We start from the raw sequence: 24,189 nt of genomic DNA, 5'->3' as shown, positions 1-24,189 counted from the left end.
TCCCCACAAGGGTTTACTCTGATTGCTCTGTTTCCAGAGCATATGGCCACACTTCCCAGCCATCTCTGGCCCACTGGAATAGTCAATGGTCATAGAGTCTTTTATGGTGGACTTTTCTATGCTCTCTTCCCTTTTCTTCTCTATCCTTCTCATCTTTCAATATACCCAGACACCTAAAGAAGAAACCACTGGTTGCTTATTCCAACATCCTTCCTTCTCTTACATAAAAACAAAAACTCGAATTTGTTTGGGAATGGCTATGTACCCAGTGAAAGAAAGCCTCCCTTAAGAGGAGTGGCCCGACTAAGTTCTAGCCAATGAGATGTAAGCAGAAGTGTTGTGTAGTATTTCTGGGAAGCTTCTTCAAAAGGAAGGAGTGCCCTGTCAGTGTGGTTCGTTGGTTGAGCATCAATCCATGAACCAGGAGGTCACGGTTGGATTCCCAGTCAGGGCACATGCCTGGATTGTGAGCAAGATCCCCGGTAGGGAGCATGCAAGAGGCAGCCGATCAATGACTTTCTTTCATCATTGATGTTTCTCTCTCTCTCTTTTTCTCCCTTCCTCTTTCTGAAATCAATAAAAACATATCTAAAAAAGGAAGGAGTGATTTTTCTTCCCTTTCCCCCTTTCTGCTGTCTGGACTGTGGTTACAGTGGCTGGAGCTTAAATGGCCATCATGGACAATGAGGCAACATGCTAAATATGGTAGAGCAACAACTTGGAAGAAGCTGAGTGTCTGGTGATTTTATAGTCACCCTATCAACTCTGTACTGCCTACATTCAAACTTATGGGAGAGATAAGTAAACTTTTTTGATTTTAAAGCAACTGTTATAATTTTTCTGTTATTGCAACCAGAGCTAATCTTAATTAATACTATACTCCTTCCCTAAAATGAGACTGTAGCTTGACAAGTAACTCCAAATAATGAAGTGAAGTTTTATGGGTTAAAATATGGATGTCGAGAAAAGTGAGCATTTAGAATTTTGCAAGGGGTAACAATGGGGATTTCCCTAGGCAAGAGGCATGGAATACCACTAAGCTGTATGCAGTTTCCCTTCACAGTAAACCCCATGAAAACTCATGTCACATCTTTCAGATTTGCCACCGTATCCTCAATGCCTAGCCCAGTGCTTGACATTTAGCACAGGTTCAATGAATAATTATTGAAAGAATAAATAGTTCTTTGCTTTCATAACTGACATAATATGCCAGTTTACTTGTGTGATTTGAAAGACTTTGGGAAAGCTACCCCCTCGTTCCCATCCAAAAATTTCTTCCCCAACCTGCTGTCACCTGCCACAACATCTGAAACTCGCATACATTTATTTACTGGACAGCCCGTGATAGGTACTGTATCCAGCTCTGAGGCTCTAGTGGTGAGCAAAACAGGGAGGGGTCCTGCCCTCAGAGAGCTTCCAGTGCAGTGAGGCAGAACCAGTAAACAAAAATGTGTGAACTAGTCATTACAATGTTGCATAAGTGCAAAGAGAGAAACAAGAATGGGGGAAACATTTAGACAAGGGTATAGATAAAAGCCTCTCAGAGGAAGGGATTTAGCTGAAGGATAAGAACAAATAACCATGCAACATGGGGTAGCAGTGCTAGTGGGAGCATTCTTGACTGAGGGAACCACATGAACAAAGGCTCTGAGCTGTGTTTAAGGAATGAAAGAAGTTCAGTGGGGCCAGAGCTTGGTAAAAGAGGGGGAATGATGAGCAAAAAGCCTGGAGAGGTCATCAGAGGCCAGATCACATCATGTAGGCATCTGCAGGCTGTGGGAAGGAGTTTGGACTTTTTTCTATGTGCAGTGATAAGCCTTTGATAAGCTTAAAGTACAGGAACACAAGGATCTGGTTTTGTGTTAAGAAAGTCACTCTGGCTGCTCTGTGGAATTGGACAAGGTCCAGTGTGCAAGCAGGGAGACCAAGGTGTGAGGCTTTGTCTCCATTTGAGAGAGGAGGATGGTTTAGACCAGGTAGTGGCAATGGGACTAGAAAGTAGAGAGTCAGGGTGTCTTGGAGGTTGAGTAGATTGGTTGTGGGAACTGAGGGGGAGGAAGAAATCAAGGGTCACTGAGGTGGGATGCACTGGAGGAGGTGGGAGTCAAGGGTTTGATTTTGATCATGCAGACACTGATGTACTTTGTGAAACATGCAAACAGAGTTACGGAGGAGACCTTTGAATAGTTGGGTCTAGAGCTCAGGGGAATGCTTAGGACTGGAAATATAAATTTGGGAGTCATTAACATGGTGATGTTACTTAAGACCTTAAAAATAGATGGAATCAACCAGAGAGAAAGAGTGTAGACAGGGTAGTGCTGAGCCCAGAGGCACTCCAGCAGATAGGGGAGGAGAAGCCTGTAAAATAACTGAAAAATAAGATTATTTGCATACTGCCTGTCATCCCCAACCGACTGTTTTAACATTTGAGGAGGCTGATTAATAGCATCTCTTGTCTTCTGTCTGAAATCAGAATCAATCAAGAGAGACACACGCAGGAGATAAGAATATCACCTTTATTAATCATAAAGCTGCTTGGAGAAAGAGGAGAAAGAGCTGCCTCTGAACAGGCCTGCTAATATGAGCAGCCTGTCTCATTTGCTCTCTATTTAGGGAAACATAAAATGAGCTCCAGAAGCACAAAACCCATGTCTGACCTGGTCTGTGCCTAGCAGAGTGCCTGGCACACAGTAGGTGCCAATGTTTGTTGAAGTGGATCCAGATGATAAGATAGAGACAATCTTACAGATCATCTAGGAATCACCTGGGAGCTTAAAAATGCCTATGCCCAGGTTACAATTCCAGATCAATTTTACCAACACTTCTGGGGACAGGGTTCAGGCATTAGTATTGCATTAAACTCTCGCCAGGTGATTCCAGTACAAAGAACTATTGCTCTGGTCCAGTTCCTCATTTTACAAATGGACACACTGAGGCCTAGAGAAAGGGACCTATAACACTAGAGGGCTCATCCTGCCCCACTGTGTGAGAAGCTGGGACAAGCCTGTTTTTCTTTCTGGGTTTCAATATCCTCCCCTCAGAAGTGAGGAGGTTGGGGCAATTAATTTCTAGAGCCTCCATCCAACCCTAATGATATATTACTCTATTCTCTGATCCCAGGTATGACTTAACTCTCTGGAACACCACTTGTGTTTCAAGATACTTCTGCACAATGGTTAGATTAGTTTTGCTCTTAAATGACTGAATTCTGTATTACAATAGAGAGCAAAGAAGAGATGTTTGGGACAGTTCAGGACCTATAGAACCAGTCTGTGGTGAAGAATGTGTCCTGTTCTAGGTGGTGGCAGTAGGAAATTCACCAGTGGAATAGCAGCCAAACAGCAGAGGAGCCAGCTGAGGGAAGTCTAATGGGCTGGGGTGCTCTTTCTGCTCACATTCCACCTCTTCTAGTTCTTGTCTATCCTTGTCCACCCCCTTGTAGTCAGCTCTTTTTCATTCCTTTCCTGCACTCTCCATTTACCTGCATCAGTCACAAGTCTTTCAAAGGCTAGCCTATCCCCCTCTGCCTACCCAAGACGGCCTGCGTGCAATTCACCCACATCCCTCCTATTTGAATTGGGTGACCCAGAGCTTGAAAGTGTGTTGTCACAGTATAGGCAACCAGAAGTGGTTCACGAAGTGAGCAAGGCTGGGAAATTAGACTGTAGGTGATTTCTTCCTCTACAAAATTACATGGGGTATTGTGGTGCTCAGCCATGTATTGGTCTTTAAAAGTGGCTCTTTCTTCAGCAACTTGATAGAACTCGATATGAAGATGAATAGAATCTGGGAGCTGGAAGGGAAAGTGAAGCCTCAAGCCAAAAGGTAATGTATACAAGTTTCACAGCTAGAGGGGTCTTCTGGGCCCAGTTACTCACTAAGTACCTCCTGGCTTAGAAATGATCTTGGGTAACCACTTTGTTTTGCAAATTGGAAAACTGAGTTCTGGAGACTCCAATAACTTGCCAAAGGTCATGTATCTTGTTAGCCAAAGACTAGGACTACATCCCAGGACTCCTGACTCCTCTTCCTAGAATACCTCAGCTGCCTCAGTCTTCCCCAAAGTGACTTTTAGGGACTAGTTTAATTTTATAAGATGATGGGGCCTGTGGTCAGGACTCTGAAGAGGAAATGTCAAAAAGAAACAAAAAGATAAAAATGGAGAGAATATCACAAACCTCAGTGTTCCCTTGGGGATTTTCCTATCTCTGTCTTTGACACCTCCCAAGCTGGCCCTTCTCCCTCGTGTGGCCTCACTGTAGGTGGCCTCTAAAAGGCATGCACAGCTCTTGGCCTGCTGCTTGGCCTCCTCTACACCCACTTCCTGGGGCACATATCTTCTCACATCACTTCAGCTCCTGTGACACACAGACACATCTGCATCTGGTGCTCTAGCCCTGGATTTCACATTTCTTTCCTCAGCTGGTTTTAGGATATTTCCTTATGTAAATATGCCTAGCTCAGCGTGAAATCAAAATTGGGATTCATCTTTCTTCTGAAAATCTGAAGTTCCCTACACCTGGTTCCCTCAGTGCTTCCATAGTCTCTCCATTCTCTGGACTCAAACTTTCATATCACCAGAGGCTGAGGTGGGGGGAGGTGGGAATGGGGAGTTGGTGTTTAATGGGTATAGAGTTTGTTTGGGAAGATGAAAAAATTCTGGAGATGGATGATGGTGATGGTTGCACAACAATGTGAATGTACTTAATACCACTGGGCTGTAAACTTAAAAATAGTTAAAATGGTAAATTGTATGTTATATATATTTTACCACAATTTAAAAAACACAAAACAAAAACTTTCAAGTCATCCTCGACTCATGGCTACTTAGACCTCCCATCCCCAGCTCACTTTGTTACCAGGTCATGCTTATTTTTCACTTAGTTGAAGTTCCTCAAATTTTCACATCCTCTAGTATCACCAGGGGAACTTGTTAGAGTTGTCAGTTCCCAGAGTTATCAGTTCCCGAGGGCAACTCCACTCTTTAGTCTGGGAGTGGGGCATGGAATTTGCATTTAAACAAACCTGATGCAGACCAACCATACTTGGAGAAATACCCTTTTGGTGTCTTTTGGCTTTGTCCCTTTGTCTCCTTTCCACCACCCCTCTCCCTGTCCTGGCTGCCTCTCATCACCTCACACCTGGATTACAGCAACAGCTGGCTTGTCTTCAGCTAGCCTTTCTCTGCTATAGCCCCTCCAGCTGTCAGGAACCATCTTCTGCAAATATCTTTGGCATCATATCATTTCCCTGTTCAGAAGCCTACCATGGCTCCAACCGACCTATTAGATCTTATCTCAGTTCAGTTGGCTGGGAACCAGCCAAGTTGATCTCCCATTCTCCCTCTTTCTTCCTTCCTTGTTTACTCCCATCCTTCTAGGCTCATTGGCCATTTTAAATCTTATGTTAGCTTCTCTGCTAGTTTGGGATGGTCTTCTTTCCACCCTTTCCTTCCCATCCCAGAAACACTTACCTAGTCTAAGAGAAATTATGAAAACTATTGAGATTCTCCATCCTTTTTCTCAATGCATTGTCTCCTCTCCCACCAGTCCCAGTTTTTCCATTCACTAGCTGCATGACTTTGGGCAAATTGTTTCACTTCTCTGTGGCCTTGCTGTTCTTATTTTCTCCTCTGTAAAATGGAGGTCTTAATGGCATATCTTCATAGGTTTGTGGAGAAGATTAAAAGAGGGAATAGATGTAAAAGGGCTTAGAACACTGTCTGACACCAAGTAAATGCCATGCAACTGTTAGCTATTATTATTAATTATTGTTATTATGGCCTCTGCCAGCGAGCTCTTCCCTGGAAACCACTTCTGTTTGGAATAGCTAACTGATTGAGTTTTCTGTCAAACCTTGCCTGATCTCGGAGAGGTAGTTAAGTATTAAGCATTTAGGTTCTAACAAGCTTCTCTGCATGAGACATCTGAGGAACTGGGATGTCTACAATGCTCTAATTATGTCCATTAATTTCTAACCAACTAGGAGGAGATGAAGAGAGATTTGAAAGCAAAAGTTTTCCCGGATAAGTAGGATGATATTGGGATAACTTCAAAACACCCTAAGAGACTGTGGGTTGTGTGCCTTCTTTTCTATGGTCTTTCTAGAGTATTTCTCCCTACCCCCAGATTCTAGTGGCCTTGCTTCCTCATCTGCTCATTCCCTGGGTTTCTTCTCAGACCCCAACAGGGAATGCCTTCCTTGATGGTAGTTCCCAGCCTGAGACCCTTGCACCCTACACTCCAGCAGTCCTTGTCTGTAAATCATCTAGTGCCTGTATTTCTGTTTTACTTTTCAAATCCACCTCTGTGTTTTTGTGGCAAATACAATACATTCCTTTAAAAGCCCCCACTGGATTCACAGTCACTGTTTGTCATTATGTCTTTTCTCTTTCTCAGTGAATACTAAAAGTTCAAATACTATTGGGTTGGGGAGGTCTGAGGATATTCTTGACATTTAAGCCAGGTCCTTATGGTCACACAGGCTGGGAACCAGTACCCCATGGGATACAAGGGCACCATGGGAGTAGCACCAAACTCTCTGGTTCTTAGTTTTCTTGTCTGTCAAATGGAAGTAAATCATAACTGCCTCTTTTTCTAAGGGCAGGAAACAAAATGTTCCATGTTTATGAGAAGGGGCGTGGAGTGGTGCTCTTGTGATTCTTGTTGACATGTGAGGAGGGCTGCTGTGAGGATCAGATGAGATAATAGATAGGAGGGGACAGGGAGAGGGGGCATGCCCAGGCAGGGGAACATTACTGCTGCTGTTGCTCTTGTTCTTTTCCTTGTTCTGGGTCCAGCTGGATCAGCTGAGCCCAGAAACTGTGAATCTCTTTCCAGGAGCAATGTGTTCTTTTGCCTTTCCCCACCCCTACTTGTTTTTCTGTGAGACGACAAAAAAAGAGCTGATCCTATATGTGACTAACAAACAGCCACAAAGTTCCTCTTATCTAGTCTAACAACTGCTGTGGCCTCCTAAGTGGCAGTGTTTGTCTCTGTTTAGTTGAGGTTGCCTAGGAAACAAAGTTGTACTCTCTTTCCCACTATGTGACTGTGGGCTAGTTTTTCCCCTTTCTTGTAGGGAAGGGCTGGATTACCAGAGATGGCTGTGTGTTTGCTGAGCTATGTCCTGAGTTTCTTTTTTCATCTGTTGGCTCTTGTTTGGTTAGAAATAGCATTTGGGAAGTCTACAAAGGAGCTAAAGAGCCAAAAATGTCCCTCAGCTCACCTTGAAAGGAAGAGGGGTTTGGGAGTAAGTGGGGATTGGGGAGAGCCAGTCAAGGTTGGGGGTGGCTGACTGGTCCAAAGTTTGTATCTGTTTTAGCAGCTGTGTAAACTGCACGCCATGATCAAATTGTAGACAATGAAGTTGGCATCATGAACAGAGATTAGGTGGGGAAATTAAGATTTGAGAGGCCACCAAGCAGGGGTTTGTAAGGTTTTGAAGAAGAGTTTTGGTGATTAGAAAAGAACAGGCTAACATGTATGAGCTTTACAGTGAAGGAAGCATGACATTTTGAATATATTTAGGTTGTGATTGGCACAAAGGAGGAGGCCAAGACCTCTTGATATTTGAGGTTCGTGGCACAGAAAAATCAGGGAGTCTCTTCAATTTCAAGTGGGAAAGGAATAGGTATATATGCTATAGTACACTGAGATTGAATGGGTCAATCAAATAAGGGTGATAGCCTCCCCTGAGAATATGTTGGGCCTAGAACACAGCTCAGGGTCCTGGTTAGGGTGTGGTAGACACCAGATGCTCACCAATGGCCAATCAGAGAAATGGCAGGACTCTGGATGCCAGAGACATGGGGCTGCGGAAGAGGTGATGGGTGAGGACGAACTTCAGAGAGAGGCACAGGAGGGAAGCTGGAGTCAGGATCCTTAGACTTGGTCCTGCCCATTCAACTCATGAGTTTTGTGAGACAACTTCTAGCAGTGACAAGTGAGGCATCAGGGACTAAGAGCATCTTTCTTTGGGTGATAGAGATGGGGTTTTGGCTACCATATGCATTGTTTCCTTGTCTAAGGTCCTCTTAGCTCTTTTGCCAAGGTCAAGGGTCTCATGTGGATTGGTGAATGCACTAAATGCTCCTGATGTTTTCAGAAGAGTGGAGAGGCTCACTCATGTTTATTTGGTTCCTTTTTTCTTGCTCACTCACATGTATAGCCTTCTATTTTCTTTTAGGCCTTTTTGAGGTATTCATCCTCCTGAATCACACCTCAAGCTGAGGTTGTGTGTTAGTAGTCACCTTGCCACTTACTTTGAAGATGTCATATGAAAGCAAGGGCATGCCTTAGCCAGTTTGGCTCAGTGGTTAGAGTGTCGGCCCACAGACTAAAGGGTCCCAGGTTTGATTCTGGCGAAGGGCATATACCTCATTTGCAAGCTCGATCCTGGTCCTGGTCCAGGCTCATGTAAGAGGCAACCAATTGATGTGTCTCTCTCACATTGATGTTTCTTTCTCCCTTTCTCTCTCCCTCTCTCCCTCTCTCTCTCCCTCTCTTCCCTCCTTCCCTTCCTCCCTTCCACTCTCTCTGAAAAGCAATGGAAAAAATATCCCAGGGTGAGGATTAAAAAAAAAAAAATCAGGGCAGGACACAGAGGGATGGATGTGGGGTTGAGTCCCTATTTGCCATAATAGCTGTGTGACTTTGGGCAAGTCACTTAAACTGGCTGAGTCTCAACTTCCTCACCAGTACAATGTGGGTATTGTGTCAGTTATACAGGATCATGGAAGTAGCACAAGCCTGCCATTTAGTGGGTGCTCATGAATGGTTAGTGAATCAGGAAAACAGTGCTCCCAGCCACATGAAGGACCTTTACCACCCATTCCATTTATATTCAGCCAAACACCAGGTTTATTTTTAGAAAAAAAGAGCAAAGTTTATTGAAACTTCAAGCTACATTTGAGAAATCAAAATCCAAATCCTGGAGACATACATCAGGATAAGGTGTCAGAAAGTGGAAAATATTCACTGCTGCAGAACCTCCTAGAGACAAGCTCCCTGAGCACATCACCCAGGCATCATCAGATCAAAGCCATTGCCTTCTTCATCCCTTGTCCACAAAAGGACACCAGCAAGCCAATCGTTCTCTTCACTTGAAAGTTTTCCACAAACATTAAAAAAAGTTTTTGAATAACAATATGAAGTCCTAGCTGATCTTCTCTCAACCCCATTCTATGTAGTCAGCACCAGTGAATAGTGGGTTTGGCATTCAAAAGAGGACCTCACATGTCTTCAGGGAACAGAGGGGGCAAGGATTGCAGCAGCAAGGCATCCATGGCCGCATTCAGAGGTTGGCCCTCTCCCTTCCTTTACTTTTTAGTCTTACTTAACCTAAAGGACAAACTGGGTCAATTTGGTAAATGAACACAGTCAAAGAATTAACCTTAAGAGGTAAGGGACTGGTCAATACTCCCAAAGCTGTTTAGACCCTTCGAAACGTAGGTGTATGTGTATATGTATACATCACTACACTAAGATATAGATCTAGCCCTATGGGTATATATACGCATGTATGGCTATATAGAAAAACTATGCCATTACTAACCAAACAGAACTTTGTAGGCAGTCATCCCAAAGCTGTAATCCCACACTGGGCTTTGCACAAAGCCATGCATTATACCATATTAACTGACAGAAGGCTGACTTGGCTCAATCTCTCACATCTGTGGCCCTGCTTTGGCGAGGCAGGGGATAAGAGAGGGTGCCTCTGCTTAAAACATAAGTGGCTTCTTCATAGGAACAGTTGTCAGGTGAAGTTGTTAAAGATGTCCATGGAAATGAAAAGCAGACCCCCTTATACTTTCAGGAGCAAACTGGCATCAACATCTCAAACTACCTTTCTCCTTTGCCAGTCACAACAAAGTTGCTCGGGCCCTGGGAGCCCCCAGGGCGCGGTGACATTAGAGGCTCACTGGCTTGGGGTAACAAAGCCCCATGCAACTCAGCCTCCAAAGACCTGCTCTTTGTCAGGGGTCTGTCACTGGAGTGGACCCAGGTGGCCATGTCCTTGGGACATCTCTTGGCACCAGCTATGCCAGGTATAAAGTTCTCCACGTGAGATGACGCTTGGGGAGCCAAAAACAAACTGGAAAGAACTAGGTAGAACAAGTTTAGTGGCTCTGCCCACCCTGAGGACAGAGCCACTTACACTGCAGAACCATCTGGGGCCTCAGGTGATTGTGGGGTTTCAGGAGCTGCCTCTTCAGGGCTCAGACGGGACTGGAACTTCTCCAGCTGCTCTGGGCTGGCCAGGGTCTTCAAGAGGGTGTTCTCACGCTCCAGCTGGGAGTTTTTCTCCACTAACTCTCGGATCTGCTCCTTCAGGATCTCCACCTCCTCTCTCACAGCATACATCAGATGATTCTTCACCAGATCCTGTCACAGAGGAAAACACAACAAAGCCACTTGTTAGCCATCATGGCTCCTCCATAGCACTTTCACCTTGCTATAGAGGTGCCTGTGCTGTCCCTCATGCCACCAACCTCCAACCTTTCCTCAGCAACCCCTCAGCACATTGGCTTCTTAGCCCTATTCCTCTTGTACCTTTCTCCAAAGCACCTAAACACTTGCTTAGGAGAGCTGCATGATCAGGGCAATGCCTGAGTTGGGAGCCCAGCTTTGAGCTACACAGGATCCCTGCTGCAAGTTTCTAATGACTTCCAAAGCTGGCCTCTTAGAAGCATTTTGGGTAAGACTTCAGCTGGTTGCTGGTGATTGGCTGTATCCCCATTTCCACATAAGTTGCTGCTACTGGCCCACATCCCAGGGAGGACCTTCAAAGCACCTCACAGTGTTTGTCTGCTTTATGTATGTTCACCAAGACAATAAAATTGGCAATTCTGGAGTCTCCTCCTCTCCACATGACCCAGCACACGGAGTTGCAGCTGTCCTGAAGCTTGGCATGACAAGACACTTGCCCTGGGGGAAAGTACCTGATTGCTGCATCTTCTCTGAATTTGATGACTGCACTGGGGTCAGGGAACTGTGTCATTAGGCTGCAGGGCACAGTTAAATGGTTGCACTGTGTCATTAGGCTGCAGGGCACAGTTAAATGGTTGCTAACTGCTGAAGGCCTTAACCCCCTGTAGCCATTATGGCTGGACCTCTACCTGGTAAAGGGAGGGGGAAGGGGTGAGGTGCTTTGTTTCCTGTTCCCTCCCAACTCCCGACCCCAGCCCAGGTTCTGCAGAGGTACTGCAGTGCGGCTGGCTGCATCCAATGAGCTCTGGTTACTGCCAAATGCCGGATGCAGGCAAATACAAGTGTCTGAGCTCACTGCCCTGCAACCGGCATTGGAGGGAGCCAGAGGCTTCTGCCAAGCCCCAAGATGAGTGAGAGAGGAAGAAAGGAGGGGGCCCATCCAGGGTATACTAGAAATGCCCTCAAACGTGCCACACTAATGGGATTCTACTTAAGACCTGCAAGGGGATAGAAAGCAGGCTGTCGGCTTCTTCAGGCTCTTGGCTAATGGTTTTTGCACCCACCCCCTCAGTCATGCGGAGTTACATAAGCAGCAGCTAGGTCTGGGGATGGGAATGACGCAGTGATGCCACTCACCATGGCCTGTTCAATCTTGTTGTCTAATGCCACCACGCTGGCTCCGGAGGCACTGCCAAGACAAAAAGGAAAGCAAACGCGTTACCCACCTCCTTTCCGCTCTGAGTACCTGATTGCTGACCAAAGTCCTCCATCTGCCCCAGCTCTTCTTCTCCCCTGCCTCCCTGTTCCACATTTCTGGGCACTTTGTCCCCAGGTCCCTTTCTGGCCACTGCAGGAAGCTGCACCTCCCCACCCAGGCCGGTTCTCTGCCGTCACCGCCCAGAGCTCCGCATGCAGCGATGCGCGGGTCCCCGGGCGCATGGACTGGCATGGCCTGTTCGCTAGCCCGGGCGACTGGCAAACAATGGGGCGTGCAACCCAGGGAGCCCCCCGCCATTGGCCCTTTGCAGCTCTGGCCCAGAAGGTCCCGGGCAAACCTACCGAGCTCCGAAGCTAGCTAGGAATTCCTTCTGGGCTCAAAAGCTTCCGGCCTGCTCCCCAGCAGCGCACAGCGCACGGCCAGCCCCGTGCCCAGCCCTGTTCAGCCCTGCCCGCCGCCCCTCAGCCTCTGGCTGCTTCTGCCTAGGGCTGCTGCAACTCGTTCTCAGGTTCTCAGAGGCCGCACGGACGTTCCGACGGCGGATCCCAGAACGGCGGTGACATTCCCCCCCCCCCCCCCCCCCGCCCTCCGCTTCGCGTATCCTACCCCCGCCCCTTCCCAGGATGCTACACCGTAGGGATCCAGGACCAGCGGCGCGCGGCTCGCTCAGAGATCCCGCTCTCAGCTTAGCCCCCGCCAACTCCAGCTAGGGAGCTTCGGCCAGTAGTTTACCTGTTATCCAGCTTAACGGAAACCACATCCCCTCCAAGCAGGGAAGAGAAGAAGGAGATGTTGAAATTGTGCAGCTGATAAACAGCCACCTCCATGGGGGTCTGATACATTTCGGTGTTCATAGCTGGGCTGCCGGGGAGCTCGGGCCAGGCTGCGCGTGCTGTGCTGACTGGGCTGCCGGCCTCGGCTGCTGGCACGCTGCAAAGGGCTGGGCTCTGCGCGTCCGATCCTGGGGCTAAGAGGGGACAAACGCTGCCGAGAGGACCCAAAGCCAGGCAAGCGCTCCGGACTTGAAGGGAAGTGACTCGAGGGGTGTCACCTAGTGTGTCACAAACTCCACGGCCGCTAGTCCAACCCAGACTCCGAGATATTTCGGCCCCTGCTTCTTTATATAGGAGGAGCCAGCTGCGTCACATGGCGTCAGGGGTCATGCAAATGAGTTTTGTATGGAGCTTTGTGGCCCAGTGAAACCACATCCGCCCCCTGAACCTGAGGCTGGGACTGTAAACAGTTCAGCACTTTCTTGTGCCAACTGGCATCTCCAAAGAGGGCTTTGGAGATTGGTAAAAACCAAACTGGAACTGATTTCTTAGAGAAATTAATACAAATGCCATAACAGCAGATAGAAAGTGTGCAGTAGAGGGCGGTGCTGGTTTTAAAAGCTCTTCTTCAGGGGTCAGCCAATATATCCCCAAGGCTTTGCAATGCTATCACAAGCCACACTCCCTGGGCACCCACCCTCACCATGAGGAGCCTTGCCTTCTTCCCACCGCCTGCCTTCTCAGTGTCTCTCTTGCACACATACTTTGTCACCTTCATGTCCCCTCACACAACCAGCAGGCTTGCTGACCTGCCCCAACGCCAGCACCTATCCACTCAGCTCCTCCTTTGGATGCACCTGTCTGTGTACCGACATATGCACAGATCTGTGACATGCATGGGACGCATGCATGGGTCTGAGCTAATCTGTGCATGCCAATATGTCTATGTGGAGGACAGGGTGTCCTGGAGCTCAGATGAGTAGGGGAACATGTACGAGGAGCACCTGGAGGCCAGGTGGATGACAGACATGAGAGGAGATGGTAAGAGAGTGGGCACTGGAATGACCACAAGATGCTAGACTTTTCTCTTTGGTTTCCACACCCTATTCCGCATTCAACATTCAACATTATCCAGGATTTCATGTCCCTATTTTTAAAAACAATATTCTGTTACTTTCCTATAAACAGCAAAAGACAACAAAATTACAAACCAAGACTATATATATATACCATCCCAGGAAAACACCTGTGATGGGCCCAGCCATTCACAGGATTCGAGGGTACTTCAGGCACAAACAAATTCCAAGTCACAAGGCAAATGAGGTTATTGTTGTCTACTAAGAGGTATATATGTTCCCATCAAACTATGTTTTCATCTTTTTAGCCTCAAGCTTAAAAAAAAAGACACCAGAGGCTTGAGGTCCTTTTCTTATGCGCTTTCCTAAGTGAGGCCACCTCGTGGACTCACAGAGAATTGCATCCAGAAGGAGCAACCTGGACAGAACAAGGGACAGGTGATGCAACTGGGAGTATTATTTACAACAACTCAGGGACATAAGGAGAACACTGGGTTCCACCACATATACAATAGTTTGGTTGAGGTTAGGGCCAGTACTCATGAATCAGTTTGTGATTCAGGCTGTGGTCCAAAGAAATACCTTAATGCAATCTTGCTGTTGGAAAAGTACTGGGGCTCTCTTATCAGCAAAGAAGGTAATTATTATTTGCTTCAGGATATTTCTCTTAACCAGGTGCCTGGCACCAACACCCTTGTCAAAGCCCCAGTGAAACCCAGTCTGAAGGCCTTGATTTTCTCCAGGCTTTCAGGGCAGTTATGCCACAAAACAGCCAATATTTTTTACTATGATATGGGGCTCCCATTGGACCCCATTGGTGGTAATATGCGCACAAGGACCATGCTGTTTACAAAGGGCTGACAAACAGAATTATTCAAGCAAACCTACTACACTAGCCAGGGATGATGTTTTTCTTCACCCCAGTTTAGGTGGGAGACAATCCCAATCTTAGGATATTATATTACATTTAGGTCACAAACTGTCTGAACATGGTGTTTGCACTAAAAACTTTGTGTAGTAGGCAGAACAAAGTCCAGACTATATTTATAAGTCATTAAGAACATTAGCTGAGAAAAAAAACCCTCTTAAATCAGGAGCTTAATTGATATTGGAATTAATACCCTGATATATTAGCCTATCTTCTGTGCTACATAGAGCTTTCTTAATCCAGGAAGAGTCTCTGAGTTGACCTTTCATCAGTTTGTAAATCTTTCCTAAACTAACTGTAGCTATCCGCCCCAAGATTCCAAGGGAGATGAAAAGAAAAAGGGAGAGATAAATAAGCTGTGTTGGCAGAAAAAACACACACCACCACCAGGACAACAGGGCATAAGACAGAAGAAAAAACAGCTCCTTTAGAGGAGACTCCCTTACATTGAGATGGAGATAGTGAAATCCAAGTAGTTTGGAGAGGGAAAAGAAAGAAGTTAAGTTTGCTAGCTAGGATGTGTTTGAATTGTACGTTAATTATACTTCAATTAAAAATAAGCTGAATTTGAGACCCACTGACAAAAATAGCTACCATTAACTGGGTATCATCGTCTATGGGCCAAACACTGCTGGATACACCACAAACCCTGCAGAGTAGGCACTGTCACTATCATTTTACACATAAAGAAACTGAAGGTCTGAGAGCCTACCTTGCCCAAGGTGGCACTGCTAATCAGCTAACAAACTGTAGAGCTGTGACTCCAATCCAGGTCTTACTGACCTAGAGACCAAGTTTGTTCCTACTACATTTACTTGTCTCATGGGGCAAGTATAGGTTTGTTGAATGAGTAATTCCAGGCAGCTGGGGGTTGAGTTGGAGGTGTGAGGAAAGTGGTGAGATGGAGGAAAGGGTGAGGAGCTGGGCAAGTACCTCTGGGACTCCAGCAGCACTATTAGAGAGAGGTCTAGAGGCTGACTTTGAGCTCTGTGAGCGCAGCCAGCTTTTCTGACACTCGTGGCAGGAGAGATCAGCATTGGGGGACAGGAAGAATATCCAAAGTGTCCAATTTTTTTAATATGAGGGCTGTGCTTATCCACATCATTTTGAAAGGCAGCCACACAGCCATCAAAGAAAGCTCTGTCTAGGAAATTGAAAACATTAATCCAACCAGATGGCTTGCAGAATGGAATATGCAGTCCTGGGGTATACGATATCTCAAATAAGGTGTGGAGTCTTGGAACAATCCTCACAGTCCAGTCTGACCTCCAGTTTCCAGGACCCCATGAACTGGCACCCTTAATTAACTCCTTTTATTCTTATTCCTGCTGTGCTCAGCTTTTAAGAGAATGAAGCCAATGACAAGAAAACAAGCTCATGTCAGGGACTTCGTTTAAAAAAACAACTTCGAAAGGATGTCTCATGTTCAGCCCACACTCAGCCAATCTCTCATCCCCTCTACACCTCTGGTTTGCCAGCTGCCAGCTGAGTGAGATGGCTCCTTGTAATCCTCCCTTATCAAACAGTGGCTGGATCCCAGAATCCCAGGGCTGGCTAAGGGAAGACAATGGACATAAATGTCCCTATGGAAAGATTTTCTAACAAGGGCGGGGTGGGGAGGGGAGGGATGAGAAATAGGAAGAACCAAAAGGTTTTCTGCTGAACCCTCAGCACACCAGAAAATTCCTCTGCCCAGAATAGCTGTGTCCGACCTTGCAGTGAGTGGAAGCTTGCCCTGTACAAGATATATATGGTCTGGTTAACTTTTCTGAGTCAAGTGCTGATCCATGAGGCTCTCAGCAGTCTTTGTGTCTTGTGGGCTTTAAGGTGGGTTCCAGGCAAATAGTAGAGCAGGACTTCAATAGCCCAACAACCTTATGTAAAAGTTTCCGAACTCCCTTTCTCCCATCCTACATTTACAAGGTAGGCTGGACCCAGAACCAGCACAGCAAGAGTGCCCAGCTGATGAGCCAGTTCCCCCGCTGGCTCTCAGTTCTAGCCCTACAGCCATGGGATTCTGCAATTAAACAGACATGGCTGACCTCCCTCTCTCAGGGACAACCTTCTAGATACAAGTTGGCATAATGAGGACAAGGATGACTTCCTCCATTTCAGGAGGCCCCTTTGAGCTGGAAGAAGTGTCTCAGCATTTTACTGGTCTGTTCCACTTAAAAAGCCAGACTCTCTAGGACAAGAACCCTTCCTACTTCTGGTTCCCACATGACAGTGGGACGGAGACTGGACAGTCTGGGCCGAAGAACCTGTGGGCAGGATCTCAGCAAGCCACCAAGGGGTGGGGAGCAGACTCAGAGTAAGTGAGGTAGGTTGGGAGTGGCAATGAGGGGGAATATCTCACTTCCTTTTTTGTCACACTTGAAGCATTGTGTACCACACAACCCAAAGGAAACTATTCATAGGCAAGTCTTCCTTATTTTCTACAGGGAATGTTCCACCCAAAGATTCAGCAATGTTGCCAGCAAAACAGAGGATCTAGTGTCAGGAGAGGCAGAAAAAGACACGATGCAAGAGGTGCAGGACAAGCCACAAGCAAACACTGGGTTAGGAAGGAACTGGAAAATGAAATAAAAAAGGATATTGAGCACGGGAGTGTTAGCACAGTTAATGGGACACAAGATGGCTGCAAAACAGCCCTCTCACTTCTTCACCAAGGCTCCCTTCTGGCTGAAGCTCTGTCTATTTCTAATTACTTACTTGCCCATTTTTTCTGAAGAGGCTGGGGGAATAAGGAGGCTGAAATGCTATATTTAAATTTGTCCTTGCTTCTCTCTTACCTTCTCTCTTCCCCTCTGGTTCCACTCCAGTGTGGAAGGCTATAGACAGGAAGGCCGCTGCCACTTACATCGTTACTTTGGCTTCATGGAAAATCCCCAAACTCCAGGAGAGAAGCAAGAAGGAAAGATAGCGACAGAGAAAGTGCCTTGTCCTCTGTGGATCATGTTAACATCCCTGCATGGCCAAGGCTTTGAGGGGCAGGAAAATGAGGAAGAGGATGCAGACGCAGATGCAGAAGGTGATGGTAGGAGCCCAAGGAGAGTCCTGGCAGAGATGGACACACTATTTTGGAAAAGCAACTCTAGCACTGGATTTGGGCCAAACCCTGGCATTGAATGATGGCAAGAGCAATAAATTGTGCCTTTCAGCTCCCTTCCAGACAGGGTCCCATGTGAGCTTCACAAACAATCTCTGAGTGACATTAAGGATGACAGGCAGAACCAAACCCAATTTTTACAAGGCATTCTATTCCACTCACCCTCATTCAGAGAAATCAAAAAGTGCTCTTGTCAAATCACCTTCATCACCCCAACTTTGGTGGCTAACTATGGGTTGAAGCAGTTTTCCTGGCATCTCAGCAAGAATGGAAGTATTGGCAATGTTATCCAGGAATGCAGTTTAGCTCAGTGGATCTTAAATTTCATGAACCTTGTGTCAATATTTATGCCTGTCTCCCTTTCCCTTATGTCTTGCAGCTGGGAAAATTTACCTCCATAATTTTTTCAAGCCCTCTCCTTTCTCATTTTCCACCCTCACCATTACCCATCTACAAGTATGAAATAGATATTCCTGAAAAGGAGATTATAAAATTAACCTCAGTAAATGGAATCTCTTCCTCCTCCCAGCTCCCCACACTAGTTGCCATCATCATTCAATTCAGTTCAATTCAACTTAATTCAATTCAAAGTTGTTTGAAAGCCTATTCAAAGTGCAAGGCACATGTCAGCAAATTCTTTTAAAAACTGGTAGAACAAGAAAAAATTGTGTTTCCTTCTAGAATACCCTAGGCCTGTGGCAACTTTAAAACTCTCCTTACTGTTAGTGAAATGTTCATGTTAGAAAAAAGACTAGGGCTTTAGGGTGCTCAAGAGGGTATCCTGGGGTTTAGGAGGGCCAATACCACTGCCATCCTTGGGCATCACTTCATTCTCAGAATCAAGTGTGCTTCTTTTTCTCTCCACCTGCCTTTTGGCCTGTGCCCATCTAGATTGGGATAACACAGCAACCATGAAGCTTGGAGTTGTTCTGGGACCTAAGGCTCCTCTGACATTGTGGCTGACAGTGCCGCTTTGATTCCCTTCCTTAACCCCTGGGATTTGTAAACCAAAGGAAGGAGGCACAGGTTCTTTGTTCTCTGAGTTGCCAGTTCCTTCCTTCTGAGAAGGGGGTCTATATTTAGTGTGTGGGGTCACCTCTACCTACCAACCTCTTGGTCTTCCTTCTTTGGTGAACTCCTCTCAGTCTTACCCTTGTTCCATCTCACCTTCCCAGAGTAACAAGCATCTTCAAATAGGCAAACAGTCCCTCTCGTCACAGTCTACCCTCTGGGTATCCTGGCCCACAGCATCTTCCCCAGAGGATGGGAAAGAAAGCAGCAAGAACATGGCCACTCCATGCTTGTCTGCACCAGCCTTCCGCCAGTCTATCCAGGCCTCTCCCCTTCTCTTCTGCTTTCTGGAGCAGTCCCAACAGCCAAAATTCTAAGCCATTTTTTTCTGGCAGTTGCCAAGGTTACGTTGAGTGGTATGTGAAGGACTTGGGACTATTGGCAATGCTTGGATGACAAGAACCAGGAGGATCTTATTGAGTATGTGAGGCTAGCAGACAAGGGGCCTATGAAGAGGCCAGGCACTCTTAGGTGGTGCACCTGGCTTCACTGTGGGCCCCACTATAGAATGAGTGACCTTTGAAGTGGTACAGGTTCCCTGGGGAACAAAACCACCGTAATAATGCCAGCCTTTTCAAGCACTCAGCTCCTGGGCCATGATGGGTAAGCATTATGAGCCTCCCAGGGCTCTTACATTGTATGCCTGAGGCCCTTGCTTACCTCACAGAAGAGCTATTCACCATGGGCTCATTTAAGGTAGCTCCTTGATCCTCTGTTGTGGGACTCTATGACTTGTGAAGAGGGGCTCTGTAACTGCAAAGGACCCCTGGCTCTTCAGCCACACACACCCCTCCCCACCTAAGGCTTCTTGGATGGAGAGAAGGCAGCCTAGCTGGTGACAGTGGCAAGAAGGGGCAGGCGACACTATACTCCCAGAAAAGAGAGAAAGGAGGGAAACAAGGCAAACTCCTCCTTGGGCAGCCCCCCCCAACCATGGGAACAGAGCCAGGGAACTCAAAAGAGTGCTGGGAGGGGTTAAGGAAGGCCTCTAGGCCAGTTTCAAAATTGCTGACAAGGAATACACACACCTTATCAAGAAGAAAGAGAAGTACGGAAGCACACACACATTTATGCAAACACCCTCTCAGCCTTTCACAAAGTCTAATTCACAGAAGGGTGTAATTCTCTCTCTCTCTTTCTCTCTCTCTCTCTCTCTCTCTCTCTCTCTCTCTCTCTCTCTCCCCTTCCCTCCCTCCCTCCTCTCTCTCTCACTGCGATTGCCAGATTCCCCAGGATCCAAAAGGGGTAGTAAAGCAACAAGACATGGCAAGATTGCAAGGCAGGACACTCTAGACAAGCCCATGGCTATCAAAAACCATGACCTCTGCACTCTCCGAGGTCCAGAGCTGGCTGCGCACTGTGCAGGAGTCATAGGTGACAGGGTCTTAGGGAAAGCATGGAGTGGCAGTCAGGTGGATACTAGGAGAACCAACTTGTAGCCTTCCACTATATACCAGGGACAAGAAGCCCTGGTGCTGCCATGTCCATAGCTTTCAAAGATGTTAATAGTACATTAAAATGAAAGAGAAGTAAAAATAAGCACCATTTATGCACAATCAATCAGGTGAATGCTTAATAAATGATTCCCATAGGCTCCTTGTGAGTACTACTAACTGAGTCAGTCTTGGCATGGATGCCATATGTAACTGGCTACTTGAGAAGTGTGATTTGAAGGGCACCATGATAAATTCCTCTCAGTTCAAGCTGTTTGCCCAACCTGACTATGACAGTGCCTACAAACATCACCATCCAACATTCTAATGGAGCTCTTTACACTTTGAGGACTTAGAAAAGTTTTTTTTCCCAGTGCAAAAAATCCTGGGAAAGTGCCACATTCTGCCACTAATATTAACAAATACTTAAGTATGAGCTAAATTATCATATTACTTTCAAGAGTAGGCAGTGGTTGATCAGCATTAGAAGACTACTGGACTCACAGCAGGTAAACCTTGCTGGTGGACTGTGGAGGGAAAGAAATGAGGTTCTTAACATCAAGACTGACTAGTGGAGCTTGTGGAAAATATAGATGTCCTGGGCTCCAACCCTAGAAATTCTAGTGGAATTGGTCTATGGCTAGGGAAAGGTATTTTCAGGTGATATGGCTGCAGCCCTTCTGGCCCCAGTTCACTGAACTGCTTTTGGCAACCACTTGTTCTAAAAGTGAGAGCAAAGACAGTGTCTACCTGAAGAGTTCCAGTAGTGCCACAGCCACCAAGACCATGATGACACACCATGATAGGGTTCAGCATATCCTGGGCCTAATGTCTGTTCAGCCATCTCTTTTCCTATCACTCCCAAAAACTTGATCAGAACATGAATGAGAGAGTTGCTTTTTTAAGGAAAATCCGAACCTGCTCTAATTTATAAATCAATCCTTGGCAATTTTTGCCTCTCTGTTATGAGGAACAGATTGCTTCTAAGATGTTTCACAGCTCTTGGTGGGAACTCTTGGTCTGAGAGGTTGGGGACATGGGAGTGGGTATCACAGGGAGAGGAGGAAAAAGAACCCAGGGACAGGGATAGAACAGGAATGGGGTTGATTTTCCTCCAACTGCACAGTTTGGTCAATTACCTTACCTACCTTCTACAAGTGCCAGCTCTCCAGCCCTTAGTTGTCACCACCCCATCAAACATTGGTCCATTCAGAGGTTGACTGGAGGGGTGTGACTCATTCCCCCTCAGGAGCCTGCTGGAGCTGACTATAGAGACTTACTAACATGCCCATCCTCACTCTGATCCAAGCCTTGTGCTCTTCCCCCCCACCATCCTCACCCTATCCTATGGCTTGTGATTGCCTCCCTGCCCAGGAAGCCCCAGTGCTCGCAGACTCCTCTCTCCCAGGGGGAAAGCAAAAGGGAAATTCGCTGTTCTCTGTTGGTACACATCCGGCCTATGTTTTGTTATTTTATTTTATTTTATTTTATTTTTATGTTTAATTTATACTGCCTGCTAGGTTTGGGGTTTAAATAAACAAAGACTATGGTTCCCCCAAGGCCTGGACTTCCTGGTTGCCTGTCAGCAACAGATTGACCCCTTTAACCTCTTCTCTTGCTCCTTGAGACAGGCAGTGTTGGGGGTGGGGTTTGGAAGAGAAAGATATTTTGGGTCAAAAGCCTGGAAATTCTTAGTGCCAGCCTAAAATACAGCCCCCACCCCCTTCTTGACAAAATGAATGTTAAGTCCTTTACCAAGTAGAAACTTCTTTGAAAGGCCACAGCAAGACTATAAGGGTAAAGCACAAAAATGGAAAATTCAAAGTATTTCTATTGATTTTTTGAAAAAAAAAATTTTTTAAATCTACTTACAAACATTTTTGTACCACCAAGCAAAGACAGAAGGTCCCAGGTCTTCATGGATAGAGCTGTGGCAGCACAGTAGCCTTAAATGTCTGTAGACTGAGCAGAGCATGGTGGGCCTACCGGAGAAAGGCTTCCTGCCAAAACTCATACACCTTAAAAAATAAGAGGAACACTGGCCCCTATGTCCTGGGACAGAGCTCTAACAGCAAAGTAACAAATCCTGGTTAACAGTTCTGACATCTTGTTATTTGCTAAAACTAATTATACTGTGGAGTTTATTGACAGAATTGCAGAAGAGCTAAAGTAAATATGGAAACTAAGGAATGGTCAAGTATAGGCAGTTACTAGCTCAACGGTTGAGAAGAAGTGAGTTTCATAGATAATCCTTGGACGTCTTAGAGCACTGGGGCCTGAGCACACTGGGAGATAATTCAGAGGCATCCGTTATGTCACTAGGTGATCTCTCTCGAACAATGTACTGCTGCAATAATGGGCTTGGCCCATGAAGCTGGTCTTGAGCCCTCAGACGGAAAGTACTGGCTTACCTTGTTTTATTGCACTTCACAGATACTGCATTTTTTACAAATTGAAGGATTATGGCAACCCTGCATCAAGCAGATCTATTGGTTCCATTTACCAACAGGCTCAGATGATAATTAGTATTTTTAGCAATAAAGTATGTTTTAACTAAGGTACGTACAATGTTTTTTTTTAGACATAATGCTCTTCCACACTTAATAGACTACAGTATAATTTAAACATAACTTTTATATGCACTGAGAAACAAAAAAATTGTGACTCGCTTTAGTTTGATATTTGCTTTATTGCTGTGGTCTGGAACTGAACCCATAATATCTTTAAGGTATGCCTGTAATGATCAGAATTGAGAGGGATTCCCTTAGTGCATATGTCAGGGTGAGGTATTCCCTGAGAAATGCAGCTCTAGCACCCATTCTAAATGAACTTGATCAAGTTGGAAGAAAATACTTTCTTTTTCCACCTTGGCCAGCTAGAGGACTGCTTAGAAGGTTTGTAAACCTCCTATGCTGCCAACTCCTCATTTATGAACTGGGAATGAGACTTCCCTCCCCAACATATAATATACATCATATAAGGTGTGTATGTTTATGGACACTCACAAGTCTAGAAATAGAGATATATTTTTTTTTGCAGACTGATAACATCATTGACAATGATATATATATTTGCTTATGTTTATACACCGGGTAGACATCATGCAGGCAGCACAGCTGAGCTCTTTGGAGAGCAAAAAGGGCTGCATGAACATTATATGCTCCATGATGAATAAGGGTTCCGTAGTCCCTGAACACTGCTGGCAAAATGGCTCACCAAATGAGCAGCCCTATCAATGCTGTTTCAAACATTGCTAACTTTCTGTCCGGTTCCAATTGTCATTTCCATGGTTTCACAAGTTATTGATACTGCTTATGGGGAGAAGGTGATTTGAGGGATTGATGTTAAAATGGAATCACCATTTAAATTTAGTCTCTTGAAGGTCTTAGAAATCATTCCCTGAACTTAAGACCTGTGACATACATAAGGTTTTGGTCTCGAGAGCTTTTTCAATGATACAAGCAGTCAGTAATCAGCAGGACCTCTAATCTTTCAAGCGGTACCAAAGGCACAGCTAGATAAGATCATGATGGAAAGTGGGCAGCACACAATGTCTTAGTGAGCATCAATGGGCTTTCTAGACTAGAATACAAGCTCTGAGAGGGCAGGGGCTTAACTTATTCACCACAGTACCCTTAGGATTTGGACCAGTGTCTGGCATACATTCTCAATGTGGTAAATATGTGCTTAATAAATAAATAAAGGTTTGGATGCATTAGAACTTTGCTAATAGTTCCAATGGGGAAGAACTATAGGCAAATTTATTTGCCTTGTGTTAACACTAATTTGAGGATGGTTATTGTCTGAGAGCAACTCTGCAGTTAAAAACAAAAGACTGGTGAAAATAAAACATACTTGGGCAGTCTAACCCAAACACAATTTAATTAAGTGGCCACTAATGACCTGGAATCAAGGCCCAACCTCTTCAATAAAAGAGATAATTTGCGCGCGTGTGTGTTTTCCTGGTTCTCCGTTAACATTAAGACTGGTTAGTTTCCATCTTTAGCTGGAGGGGCTAGGTCAGTTGAGAACAGGACACCCACGGGGAGCAGTGAAGGGTGATGAAGCCCAGGAGCAGGGCAGTCTAGTTTCAGCTGGCAGCAACATCAAAGAGGGATTTCGGGCCAGCAGGCCTGATTCTGAGCAAGTG

The 24,189-nt window shown here is 45.9% G+C and overlaps 1 protein-coding gene across 12 annotated transcripts in view; it reads right to left on the bottom strand.

Annotated features, from left to right (window-relative positions):
• Positions 1–8,860: 8,860 nt before the first annotated feature.
• Positions 8,861–24,189, bottom strand: part of TSC22D3 (TSC22 domain family member 3) — a 58,909-nt gene continuing 43,580 nt past the window's right edge. For 10 of the 12 annotated variants that reach the window (XM_081126692.1, XM_081126685.1, XM_081126689.1 and 7 more), the window contains exons 3-4: positions 11,568–11,619; positions 8,861–10,385 (exon numbers count right to left, since the gene is read on the bottom strand). In XM_081126692.1, the coding sequence (XP_080982818.1) occupies positions 10,155–10,385; positions 11,568–11,619 (283 nt within the window). In that variant the 3' untranslated portion in view covers positions 8,861–10,154. Of the gene's footprint in view, positions 10,386–11,567; positions 11,620–11,990; positions 12,083–12,381; positions 14,118–24,189 lie in introns of those variants that run through there. The other 2 variants (XM_081126686.1, XM_081126687.1) reach the window with 2 other exon arrangements.

Source organism: Miniopterus schreibersii (genome assembly GCF_964146895.1).
Source record: "Miniopterus schreibersii genome assembly, chromosome: X".
Taxonomy (NCBI): Eukaryota; Metazoa; Chordata; class Mammalia; order Chiroptera; family Miniopteridae; genus Miniopterus; species Miniopterus schreibersii.
Note: the sequence above shows the minus strand (reverse complement) of the source record. Positions and strands in the feature narration are given on the sequence as shown.